This window comes from Calidris pugnax, unplaced genomic scaffold (assembly GCF_001431845.1).
Source record: "Calidris pugnax isolate Ruff unplaced genomic scaffold, ASM143184v1 scaffold89, whole genome shotgun sequence".
Lineage (NCBI taxonomy): Eukaryota > Metazoa > Chordata > Aves > Charadriiformes > Scolopacidae > Calidris > Calidris pugnax.
The window spans coordinates 6,481,088-6,493,748 of NW_015090865.1; the positions used below are offsets into that span (position 1 = coordinate 6,481,088).

The 12,661-nt window shown below is 45.7% G+C and overlaps 1 protein-coding gene across 3 annotated transcripts in view; it reads left to right on the top strand.

Moving 5' to 3' along the window:
- MGMT (O-6-methylguanine-DNA methyltransferase) overlaps positions 1-12,246 on the top strand; it is a 144,893-nt gene extending 132,647 nt beyond the window's left edge. For all 3 annotated transcript variants that reach the window (XM_014945232.1, XM_014945234.1, XM_014945233.1), the window contains 2 exons: positions 3,319-3,458; positions 11,051-12,246. In XM_014945232.1, the coding sequence (XP_014800718.1) occupies positions 3,319-3,458; positions 11,051-11,182 (272 nt within the window). In that variant the 3' untranslated portion in view covers positions 11,183-12,246. The remainder of the gene's footprint in view (positions 1-3,318; positions 3,459-11,050) is intronic.
- The last annotated feature ends 415 nt before the right edge of the window (positions 12,247-12,661 follow it).

Consider the following 12,661-nt stretch of genomic DNA (forward strand, 5'->3'; position numbering starts at 1 on the left):
CCCCAGCCCAGGTTCTCCACTGCTCAGGGAGGGGAACATCACGACACGATGAGAGAGCATGAGACACCACCTGAGCCACATCATCCAACGCTCTTCATCTACCCTGTTGGTCTTCATATGGGCTGCCTAGTGTTCATGAGCTGATGTTTGGGGTGTCATTGGGTATTTACACAACTGTATCTGCAGAAAAATTTGGAAAATAGTAGAAGAGATGGTGCAGGGCTTGTGTTGGGGCAAAAATGGGCACTTCAGGGTTCACCAAAGACACTACGTTGGAAGGAGCATGCTGGCTTGGGTTGGGTTGGGTTTTTGCATTTTTGAATGCTTTGGTTTGGACACCTATTTGAATGGTTGCTAGTTTTGTAGTCAAAATTCAGTGCGGTTGACTTTCATTCTACATTTATCTATAGATAAATTAAGTACGTTGGAAGGAGCGTGCTGGCTTGGTTTGGGTTTTTGAATTTTTGAATGCTTTGGTTAGGACACCTATTTGAACGGTTGCTAGTTTTGTAGTCAAAATTCACTGCGGTTGACTTTAATTTATCTATAGATAAATGTAGAATGAATGTCGATTGTTTTTCTCTATTGGGGAAAAATGCAACATTGTCGAATGTTTTTCTCTATTGGGGAAAAATGCAACATGTTTTCAAGGAGAATCACTCCTTTAGTTGTGCCACAGAAATACACTCTAGAAACACAGCTTTGTCGTTATGATCCATTATATAGGGGTGTATTGGTGAGAAATAATAAGGTGTTCCTTGGCAAGAGGGAGGTCTAGAGCCTGGTCACCTGGAGGGAGCATGGACAGCATAGGTGGGAGCAGAGGAAGGAGAAGACCTCTGCTATTCCCATTCCCATGATGTGGTTGAGTCCAGCCATGACTCTGCCAGCATCTGCCCCTCTGGAGCGACGTGGGCATCCTCAGCTGGGGAGGGATGAAGTGTTTCTGTGGAATGAGAGAATTTGTGCGCGCGCGCGTGTGTTAATTTTTATGTGTGTATTTTACAGCGCTTTATAACGATATTTAACAGCATAAAATGTTGGCACGCGCTGGAGATTGGTGAAAGTTCAGCCATCTAATTTGGGCAGGTTGTGCTTACAGGCACTCACACTTGCAGACAGTTTAATAACAGTCTTTGGCACTGTCTCTTCGAGCTGCTTAAACTAATTAATGCATTTGCTCCCTACAGGATGAAATTGAGTTTTCAGATACATTTATAAAATGATGTGCGTGATGGCTGAATATTTCATTCTTCTGAACTATAACTTGGAGAGTGGTTTGTGTGGGTGCAGAAGACAGTAAGTGCTCTCTGGTGAAAAATGTACAGTTAAAGGAGGGAAATCTCTGCCCCGGCGCGTCACGGGGGCACAATCTCTGTCCCTCTCTCGGCCTGTGAAAAGGTGCTCAATCATTTGGGTACCACGGGGCAGGGTGGTGTTATTGCTGGGGATGCGGGGCTCTGGAGCTGCCCCCGCTTCCCCTCCTGTGCCAACAGGTTTCAGAAAGTCACGTCCTGCCAAAAATTATGGCCAAAAAAGGGGATTTCTTTGGGCTCGGGGCCCTGGTGACGCGCAGTCACCGTGTGTCATTGATTTAGAAGATGACATCAGGCAGCAATTCCCCGAGACCCCTCTGCGGGCGAGGTTAACACTCCTCTTGCCGGCTTAAAAAGGAGGTTAAAAAAATAATAAGTAACAATTTGATTTGGAATAAACCTTTCTGAAGGAATCACAGTAAACAAAATCTGTTTGCCTAAGGAAACCCTCCCAGCAATCAGCGAGTAACACAACTGCTTGTGCTAATGAACCCAAAGCTGTTAATGTGGTTTCTTCAGTTAAATTGATTCATGAATTTTGAAGAGAACATTATCTAATGAATTTTCTTTGAATAGAAAGCAATTAAAAGGACAAATCAGTCTGATTAACCCCAAAGTCACCCTACTGCCACAAATGGTGTACAGTTTGAAATTATATCATAAAAAACTAGAGCAGATTTGCTATCTCTTTGCCCTCTACTAATCCATGTAAATTAATGAACAACAAAGTTAATTTCTTTGATGACCCTTTTCTCGTATCACCTGGATTATGCTGATGTTTAATTTGCTTAATGTTATAATAAAGACTAAACAGATTTTTTCAATGAAGTGATTATCATTCCCTTCAGTTAAGAAGTGATTTTTATTATTTAACACACACATAATGGTGTATGGGTTTCCTTTAAGAACAAAATCACATTTCGCTCTGTTCCTATGTAACGTAATCAATGTCTTTTTTTGACAACTAAAGAAAGAAAATGTTTTTAATCAGTTTGTTTCTTTGCCAAAGCAGGAGGCTGAAGCTCTCAGCTGGGGGAAGGGGTCTCTTTTCCTTTTCCTTTTTATTTTTTCCCTCCTTTTTTCCTTTTCATTTTCTTCACCAGCTCGCTCCTCGCAGTAAGTTATTCACTAGTTACATCTTCAAAGCTTTTCCAAGCGCCTTGGAAGAGCAAGAGGTGTTCAACCCAAGTGAAGCCCGGGCAGGGCTGTCACGTTTCCTTTCCTAAAACAATCCTGGGTTGGGAAGGTAAAACCCTGAGCCGCCGGCGAAAGCTGGTCCAAGTGCCTTTTGCTTCTTCATTATTTCCGCAATTGGAACGCTTCGAAGCAATTTGCTGGCGCATTAAAATTAAAATAATGGGGAGAGACATTGTTTCTTTCTCTTTTTTTTTCTTTTTTTCTTTTTTTTTTCTTTTTTTTCCGGGTGTCATTAAGGATGTGCTGTAGACTCAAGGTCACAGCTAGTCCTTACGTGTGGCCGTAGCTCGGGGGGGTCTGGGCTGTAAAACCCAGTCAGCCGGGATGGTACGGGCCCCGCTGGCTCTAGGGCTTCTTCTGCCACACGTCCCAGCTGAAGTTGGAAATTAGCTGGAGAGGCCGGGGCTGCGCGGAAATAGGTAGAGCCGGCTATTCCTCGCCTTTTTAATTTGACTCTATGCTAATTTGTACTCCGCCAATTTAATGGGAAAAAAACCACATTGTACGAGTTAACGGGATAATTGTACTCGAAGCAAATTAAAAATATAGGAAAATCAAAGCCTTAAATCCTTTTTTTATAGTGATCGGTTACTTCAAGCGCTCCTTCTAATAATCATGTATTTAAATGTAGTAATATAGGACACAATAACAGGACAGTGCATTGGGGCTGTTTAAATTTAAATTGCAAAGCTGCTGTTGAGAGGCTCCGGCTTTGCGTTGGAGGGGGGTTTGAGTCTTCCATCTTGGGGTGGTGTTTTTTCCCCAGCTGCCCGTACCAACAGCGCTTTCTTCTTCTTCTTTGCAGATTCCTTCACCGGGCAAGTGCTGTGGACCCTGCTGAGAGAGGTGAAGTTCGGGGAGGCCGTTTCCTACAAGCGGTTAGCGGAGCTGGCGGGCAACGGCCGCGCGGCCAGAGCCGTGGGGGGAGCCATGAAGAGCAACCCCGTAAGTTCACCTCAACTTCTAAGTCAAGTTGGTGGAAGGTGGTGGTGGATTTAGAGAGCTTTGCGGGCTAAATGTCATTAGATTAAATTTATCTGCTATGAAAACTGGTCTACCATGAGTAATAAGGTCAGTAAGTGTTTTTAATCAGCAATAACGCACAACCCAGTTTAATGTGATTTATTCCCCACCGTTTATGGCGTTGGATTTGAGGAAGAAACATTGCGCTTCTTGTATTTCATCACAGAACCATAGAATGGTTCTTTCACCCTCTACACGTTGTTGTTCGCAAACTTTCTTATATATTTTCATGTGAGGGAAGTCTTTCCTGCCCTGACACGGACCCTATTTGAACAGGGGATGAGTAGCTTTGGTTGTGTTAACAGCAGTCTGTCTCTCTGGAGTGGATACGTTTCTGAAAACGTGGAAGAAGAGGGATTTTAGATTCATGTAGGTACACATTTGAATCAAATCCCTTAATTGTCAATATGGTTTTTCCCCCCACGTGCTCCAAAGCAGCTGTAAATGGCATTTCCCCATTAGCTGCAGGTGAGTTGCCTGAATTTGAACCAATTGGAGGGAGCAGCGCTCCAGGTGAGGCCTGTGGGTTGGGAAAAACAGTGTGTTTGCCCTCTTTTTCTGCCTTCCCGGTCATTATCTTTCCCTTTCAGCTGTTCAGGTTTAGATTTCCAGGTGTATTTATGAATCACGGGGGTTGATGTGGGGCCGGACGGGTCCCTGTGCAAGGGAAGGGAGAGTCGGTCAAGGCACCGCCTGCCTTCCCTTGCTGCTTGCCTTGAAAAAAATAAATAACTGTGGCCTTTTTGGCGATTCTTCGACATATTTCCCCTCATTACCACTTGCCCTGAGCAACACGTGTCTTTTCCATACCCGAATCCCCCTCCTTCTCTCCAGCCTTAGACCTGCCATAATCTTTGACCTCCTGCGTTGTGTTCCCACTCGGTCCCCTCAGTAGTTTCTTTCATAAGGTACAGACGAGACTGCGACCTGGAGCTGCAAAGTGGGTTAGAAAATCTGTTTTCAGGTGGCTTTACATATAGAAATAGTAAAGTGTGGGGGTTTTTTTGCAGTGCTATGTATGATCTTTATATTTCTCCTCATTCATACAATCAACCTGTCTATTACACACAGTCACCCTGCATGTTCTGGCTTATAGGCCTGAAGGACCAGGTAAAGATTTATATGGGAAGAGCGAGAAGCGCAGCAAAGAGGTGCTGACAGTGAAATACAAAAGCACGAGGCGTGTGTTTGCGTGTAGAACACGTGTGAACTCACAGATTAACTACAGGAGATGTGTAGTGGTGAAAATGTGCCTTGGAACGGGCAGGGCTGTCATTACAGTACTGATTATTTTTTATCATCAGCTTTCTATTGTGAAATATTGGGGCGGTATTATATTAATACGGCTCTTTCTTCCCCTAAAGCTACACATTATTATCTATAATGTGCTTAAAAATTTTCTGCTGGGGACAGAAACCACTGCAGCCGCAGCACGGGATGGGAAATAGCAATAATAAGATAGGACCCCGTTTAAAAAAAAAAAAAAATTGCAGTAGCTTTGCTGTATATTTTCAGAACTATTTTCATCCTTCCTCACAGGGGAAAAAGCAGGAATTTTCACACCACAACCTGCTGTTACTGCTACTTTGGATGCTGCTGCTCCACTGCAGCCTGAGGGCAGAGCCGGGTACATTCCGAGGCGATAGCAATTACATATCCTTTTGCACAACACTAGATTGTTATTCTTTGAGAACTGCTTCCTGCAGGTTTGCATTGTATTGCCTTATCTTAATGTACACCGTATTATATCGGAGAGCGTTCCGTCGCATTAAAATCCTCTGTGTTGTCGAGTGGGATGCAGGGCGGTGAGGAGACGTGCCTTTGTGCTGCTCCTGTGAGCTCTGCCGTCGGAAAATCGGGTACACACCTCAAATATCAGGGTGTGCTTCTGCCTTCAGCTTAGAGGCTTAAACCCCTTAAAGATTATTTGAGTGTCTCATGGTATTGCCTGCACGGAGCCGTAGGGTCCCCCTGCACCTTGTGCCCCTATAAAACACAGGCTGAGATACTGAGACACTGGAACAGGTTGCCCAGAGAAGCTGTGGATGCTCCATCCCTGGAAGTGTTCAAGGCCAGGCTGGATGTGGCCTTGAGCAACCTGGTCTGGTGGGAGGTGTCCCTGCCCATGGCAGGGGGGTTGGAACTCGATGATCTTTGAGGTCCCTTCCAACCCAAACCATTCTATGATTCTCTGATTCTCTATCTGAGGTGAGGTACTGAGCTCAGGATCCAACTGAGGAGCTCGTGAAGCAGCAGCACCAGTGGGGTCTGGGCACGGGGAGAGGGGTTGTTACCCCCCGGGAGGTGAGCACTGGGTTTGGGGAGCGATCCCCTCAGCCTTGAGGCAGAAATGGGGTGTTTTGTTAAGCAGCAGATGGGTGGTTTGGTTTCGTTCGCAGGAGAGAGGCAGAAAGTGGTGAATGCTGTTGTGGGGAATGTGTGTCGTAGCAGTGATTGCGGACTCATGCTGTAATATTATGCTGTAGTGTGTGAATGTGGATGTAGTAGTGAATGTGGACTAAAAGTGGGTGCTTCTGTTGAGGGTTGGTGCGAAGCTGGGCACAACGGCGAAACCGTGATGTGTTTGCACCTTGAGATGCTTCCCGTGATTAAAGGAGGACATTATAAACATGATGACTACATCATAAACATGATTTAATGAGGACAGTAATAACAGTAACAACGAGCATTTGAAATCAGCCCGAGCCTGCCGTTGCTTTGTTACTCAAAGGTGTTGGGAATATTCACTATCTCGCCTTTTCCCCCAAAACACCAGGAGATTTCTCCCTTCTAGAGGATCAGGCCTTGGTCTGTAGTTTTGGAAGCGCACATTCCACAGGTTCCCCGCTGCAGTTGGGCTGCTTCACATAATTCATGCGGTGACCTTCAACTTTATGAGAAGGTGGAAGAGGTGCCAGCAGCAGCTGAAAGATGCGACGTCTTTGCCTCAATTTATGCCAAGGCCGTGGCGGGGACGGCTCACCTTTCGCGAGGAAAACTTCACATAGTTTACCGCGGCGCAGATTGATTGCGAGGTCTGTGGTCCTCAAAGGGAACCCATAAAGTTCAATTAAAAATCTCATTAGACTACTATAGGAGGATCAAAAAGAAATCACAGAGACTCATGGGAAATGGCGAGTGTTAGGCTGATTAGTCCAAGGCCATCTTAAATGACTGTTCTGTGCCTTAAATAAGACGTCTCCAGCGCTCTGTTGACGGCGGTCGTTGTTTTTCCTGGGGAGAGACTCTGGATGAGGGAGGGGAGCCCTAGGAGGAGGGGAGAGGATTTGACATTTAAAGAGGGGAGATGGAGCTGAGATGTGGGGAAGAACTTGTTTGGTGTGAGGGTGGTGAGAGCCTGGCCCAGGTTGCCCAGAGAAGCTGTGGCTGCCCCATCCCTGGAGGGGTTCAAGGCCAGGTTGGAGGGGGCTTGGAGCAACCTGGTCTGGTGGGAGGTGTCCCTGCCCAGGGCAGGGGGTGGCACTGGGGGGGCTTTAAGGTCCCTTCCAACCCAAACCATTCTGTGATATTCTCTCCAGTTGCATTACTGTTTAGGCTAAAGCCCAGCCAAGGGTCGGTTCTATGATTCTATGATATTCTCCCCAGTTGTGTTACTGTTTAGGCTAAAGCCCAGCCAAGGGTACAACTGGACACTCCATCCATCCTAAGTCAAGGATATTCAGCAAAAATGTTTTAACCATCGGAGATAGGAAGAAATAATCAGGCATTTAGGAGAAGTAGGAATTTGAAATGTTGGGGACACCTAAAATTATTTGTGCCTTAGTTCCTGGGGTGGCCAGCAATAGCCCAGGATCTGTCCTGAGAGACATTGGTTCTGTCAGGGAAGAGGGGGAGAAAAACCCACAGGACACAAGCAAACCAAAAGGTGATTTATTTTCTAAGTGTGCTTCTCATTGTGTGTTGTAACTGGATATTTCAGCTGTTTCCATCCTGGTTGGTGTGGTTTTTGATGGTTTGGCAGTTCCTGGTGGTCCCCAGCCCGTCCATACGGTGGGTTGGGGATGGGAGGTTTCCCTCACCTCCAATGAGAAACTCCTAACGAGCGCCTCCGTTCCGTCCTCCCACGGAATTTGCTAAATGCAGTTCAAAGGCGATCGATGCCTCGTGCAGGGAGGGGTGTTTTTTTTCCCCACCTTTTTTTTTCTTTCTTTCTTTCTTTTTTTTTTTTTTCCCTAAACAAACGCCTTCTCGAGGAGTTAGTTTATTCACAGATTGCCACGAGCGTTAATGACCGCCCGAGCCTTGTTCTGCCAGTCACCCAGATGGCTGTTGATAAAGATTTAGCATCATGTTCCGAGTGTCAGGGCTGTCAGTAGCGCTGAACCATTTGACCAGAAGAAAAAACGCACAGGGAGCTATTGATTACAGCTTCTCAGTGTCACTTGTTCACCAGGATTTAGGTATTGATGAGGCTGCGAGTGAAAACAAGCTCTTTCCCTTGTGGGCCTCTACCCAGAAGAACAAAAGCGAAGTTGGAGAAAATATTCAGCTGGTGCCCGAATCAGAGGGACTCCGGTATCGATCCGAGGGGCCCCTTCATGTTGGTTTTTGTTGTTGTTGTTGTTGTTGTTGGAGACAAATCTATGGGTTTGGAAGTTTTATAGCCTTTGAGGTAGGGTCTGTGTAAGTGATGGATTCGCGCGTTAGACGAATTAGATTTCACAGCATGAAGATTTCAGTGGAGCTATAATATTATGAGCTGCTTGGTTATTGATAAAAATTACATTAAATGTAGCCGAGGCATTAAAGCTCCAGACTAGGGTAGTACTCCCTCTAAAATGTCCTCAGGGCCCTAATAAATTTTAGCAGGTTTAATTATTTTAGTAGTCTGAAAGTTGTCACCACAATTAAGCCAAACTGAAGCAATATTCAATATTTTTAAATTACAGCCTTCTGTACCACACTTTCTTTTACATCCGAGGCTGTGGAGGGTGATGCGCGGGCACTTGCCCGTGTTGGGGCAAACTGGGGATGAAATTCTTGATTCTGGGTGTGGAAAAAGCTGCATTATTGCAAACCCTCATCCTCTTGCTTGATGGTAACGCTCAGCCACGCGTTCCTGAGTTTGTGAAGGTGTCCTGCACCAACCCAGGATCATCCGACACCCCGTGTGACGTGCCAGCTCTGACCACCTGAAAATAAAGTCCATTTTTTCCCCCCATTTGGGCAGATCTTCCATCTTCTCGCACAATGTAGCAGGAGAAGCCACCAACTTACCAGAAGGAGCTTTTGGCCCCTGTCCGTAGTGAGATTTATAGCCTTACCATCAAAATACCCTAATTTACTCTATTTATTTTTTTAAAGAATTGCAAATTAAGCTCGGAGATTTGTTTATAATGTATCATTACGGTTTGTTATGGTGCTGTCACCCCAGAAAATTCGCTGGCAGCAACTTGCACACATGGATTGGAAAGATGGAGAAATCCCAAAGCAGAAAAACACTTGCAAAAACCTCAACTTCTTTGGAGAAGTCATAAACCGAGCATGGGACAGCACAGTCTGGAGTAAAGGCTTTATTGGTGCTCACCAGAGCTGTCACGGATGCAGAATTCACTGGTGGCTTTGCCAGCTCCAAATAAAGCAGCTCTTATAAGCATTTTTTATTAAACCTTGATTAACAATAAGCACCTATGTGTATTCCCGGTTAATGCGATAGCCTGTGGGCTGAGACTGAGATTTTAAATGTCAGCCATGGAAATTACCTAACGAAAGCAAAGGAATCTCCCCCAAAAAACACCCCAATTGACAAAGGTCTGGCAGTAGCTGTGCAGCCACTTTGGGGTCTCGGTGTCCCCGGCTCAGATACGAGCACGGTGTGAACCGTACTGAAATAACTATTGAATGGGATTGAAATAAGTCAGTGTAAAGTACCTAATTTGTCTGTGTGTCTGTATATAAATAAATTATGCTCTCTGGCTTTAAAACATCCAAATCTGTGAAAACGGCACTTTTTAGCGAGTCAGTGTTTTCGCAGCTCTATCGTTGCCATCGAGTTATCGTGCAGTTACGGAAACGCGTATGGCGTGATTAGAGATGATGTATTGCATTTTTTATGGTGTGTACTTCAACTATGATAATCACCTGTAATAAAAAATAAGAGAAAAAAAAAAAAAAAAAAACCCCGCATTTATGTACTTGTCTGCATTATCAGTCTATTATGTAACTTCTTGCATTGATTTTCCAGAATCCGTGACATTTGGGCTGTAAATGATGCAAAGTAGAAAGGCACGAGGAGGGGGAAAAAAAAAGAAAAAAAGTAAAAAAAAAAAAAGTTCTCAAATTGGTTTAGGTGTGAATTAAATCGCTCCTGTTGTAGGTTTTAAAAATTCACAACCCATTTTGGATTGACTCGCTGTTAAATAATAAATAGTGCCTTGTTCTGCTATAGGATTTCTGCGCGGCGCCCGTGGAGGTGCTGAGGGGAGGGGAGGGATGTGCTGGGGGAGCAGGGCTGGGGAAGCTCCCTCCAACCAACACTTCTGTTTTATTTTTCCAGAAATGTGGCCTCTCCTCATCCCAGGATGGTGATTAATGGTGTGGTCCCACAGCTCCTGTGCCTGTGGGCTCTGTGGGGCTTCGTCACCCACCCTGGGCTGCTGGAGCTGGGGGGGAACATCTGCTTCTTGCAGAGATTTTGTATAGCGGGGGGGTGTATATGGCATTTTATATATAGAATCATAGAATGGTTTGGGTTGGGAAGGGGCCTTAAAGCCCCCCCAGTGCCACCCCCTGCCCTGGGCAGGGACACTTCTCACCATGTGAGAACACATTTCCAGGTCCTGTTGAGCTTCTCATCCACCAACACCCCCAAGTCCTACGTGTGTGACGCTTTTAAGACCTCACATCATTTTTTATGTATTTAATCGAGTTGGGGAGGAACCTTAAAGCCCCCCCAGTGCCACCCCCTGCCCTGGGCAGGGACACTTCTCACCATGTGAGAACACATTTCCAGGTCCTGTTGAGCTTCTCATCCACCAACACCCCCAAGTCCTACGTGTGTGACGCTTTTAAGACCTCACATCATTTTTTATGTATTTAATTTTCTGTCCAGACTAATTTTTTTCCTGAGAACTGGGTTGGTCTTCCCAGTGCTCGGTGCCGTTCCAGCTGGTGATGGCCCCATTGCTGCCACTGCCCTGTCCTTGGCCATGGCCAATGCTCCACCGGGATGGTCCTCAACGTGTCTCCTTCCATCCACGTGTCTGACGCTTTTAAGACCTCATATCATTTTTTATGTATTTAATTTTTTGTCCAGGCTTATTTTTTTCCTGAGAACTGGGTTGGTCTTCCCAGTGCTCGGTGCCGTTCCAGCTGGTGATGGCCCCATTGCTGCCACTGCCCTGTCCTTGGCCATGGCCAATGCTCCACCGGGATGGTCCTCAACGTGTCTCCTTCCATCCCCGTCCCTCCTGGTCTAATGGCCTGGTTCAGCGGTGGGTTTATGGGTTCCCCTTCCCCTCACCCTTCTTTTTTTGTTGTGTTTTTTTCTGCAGATCCCCATTATCATCCCGTGCCACAGGGTGATCCTCAGCAGCGGGCAGAGCGGCCACTACGGAGGAGGAGGCCCCATGAAAGAGTGGCTTTTGTCGCACGAGAAGCTGCAGAGAGAGAAGTGGGCGTTGTGATGGGGCCCAGCCCCGGCTGCCGAGCAGCCCCCACGTAGGCCCCGCTCTCCCAGCACCCGGCAGAACCCAGGAAAAATGGTAAATATTTGAGTGACATATAAATATAATGCAACATCCGGAGCGAAATGCGCGGTGGCACCACTATATTAAAACGGCGGGATGCGTCCTGGGGGATGCAGCTCCTCTGCCCTTTCTTGTTTTTACATTTTACAGCAGAATGACTACAGCCGCCCAGGCCTTGTTGTGCACGGATTTTTGTTCCCATCTCCAGCCCTGTTTTGTTCTATTTTTAATGTCCATTAAAGCTGGGATAAGGGAGTGGGAGGGACGTGGTGAATCCGAGGTGTGAGCCTCCCCCCTGAGGAAGCCGCCAGCCCCGGCTGGTCCCTGCCCTCCCTCGTCCCCCCCAGCCAGGAACTGGGATTTATTTACCCCGATGGGAGGGAACGGAGCCCCCCAGGATGGGTGGAAAAGCAAACGGCTGCTGAGCTGCTTGTTCCTGGCTTTTTTCTGTTAGAATTCCAAAAGATGGGAATAATATTTTTGCCCCTGTGAATGGTGCAAGAAGCAGCGGAAGGGACGCTGCTGGCAGATGGTATGAAAAGTTTATTTTAAGTAAGTTTGATTAGCACAACTTGGGCAAAATATCGAACAACCCATCATAGTTGCTTCTTCAGCAGCAGCACGTTTTCTTTCGGCGTTTGAATTTTTCCTTTTCCTTTAGATTTTTTGCATTTCTCTGTTGGGTGAAGCTTTATTTCCCGCAGCCTCTCTGCAGGAAGGATTTGGGTCTTCAAGAGGTATTAAAGCCCAGTTTTGAGGTGGTTTAAGCAGGGTTCTCTGCAAGTATGAGCCACCAGAAGCTGAAATTTTCAGTATGGGAATCGTAAATTCTAACGTGGAAATACTGATTTTTTTTTTTTTATGTGTTTTATCATATTTTCATAGATGTCTCTTTAGAAAGGCCATTGCTAACGGAGAAATTATTGCGTTCCGATGCGTTAGTTAATATAGCATTATTGATACCTCAGAATTACTTCAATAAAAAAACTGCTTTGCATGTACAAGTGTCTTTGTGTATGTTTATAAATAAAACACAGTATATGATATATGGAGAAAATAAACTATACCCAACTGTACAATATAAAGCTGTATTTTTATCAAGGGTTTCTGGTGGCAATATAAACCACGAAAGCAAAGCTCAAGTGGTTTGTACGTGTCACCAGAACCCCGAGATAAAAATATAGCCTTATAATATGTACAGTTTGGGTGTATTTTATTTTTTCTTTTTTTATAATACATGCCACCAACAAAAGAACAGGGCAGCAAACGTAAACTTTAGCCTCTCTCACATTTGCATCCCGTGCTGGTTTTTTTCTGCAGGCGTCGGCTTTTCCAGGGCTGTCTCTCTATTTCTGCAGGTAGAGCCGTGCTTGGCGCGGGGTTCTGGGCGGCGTCACCCTTTTGAGGCAAATTCCT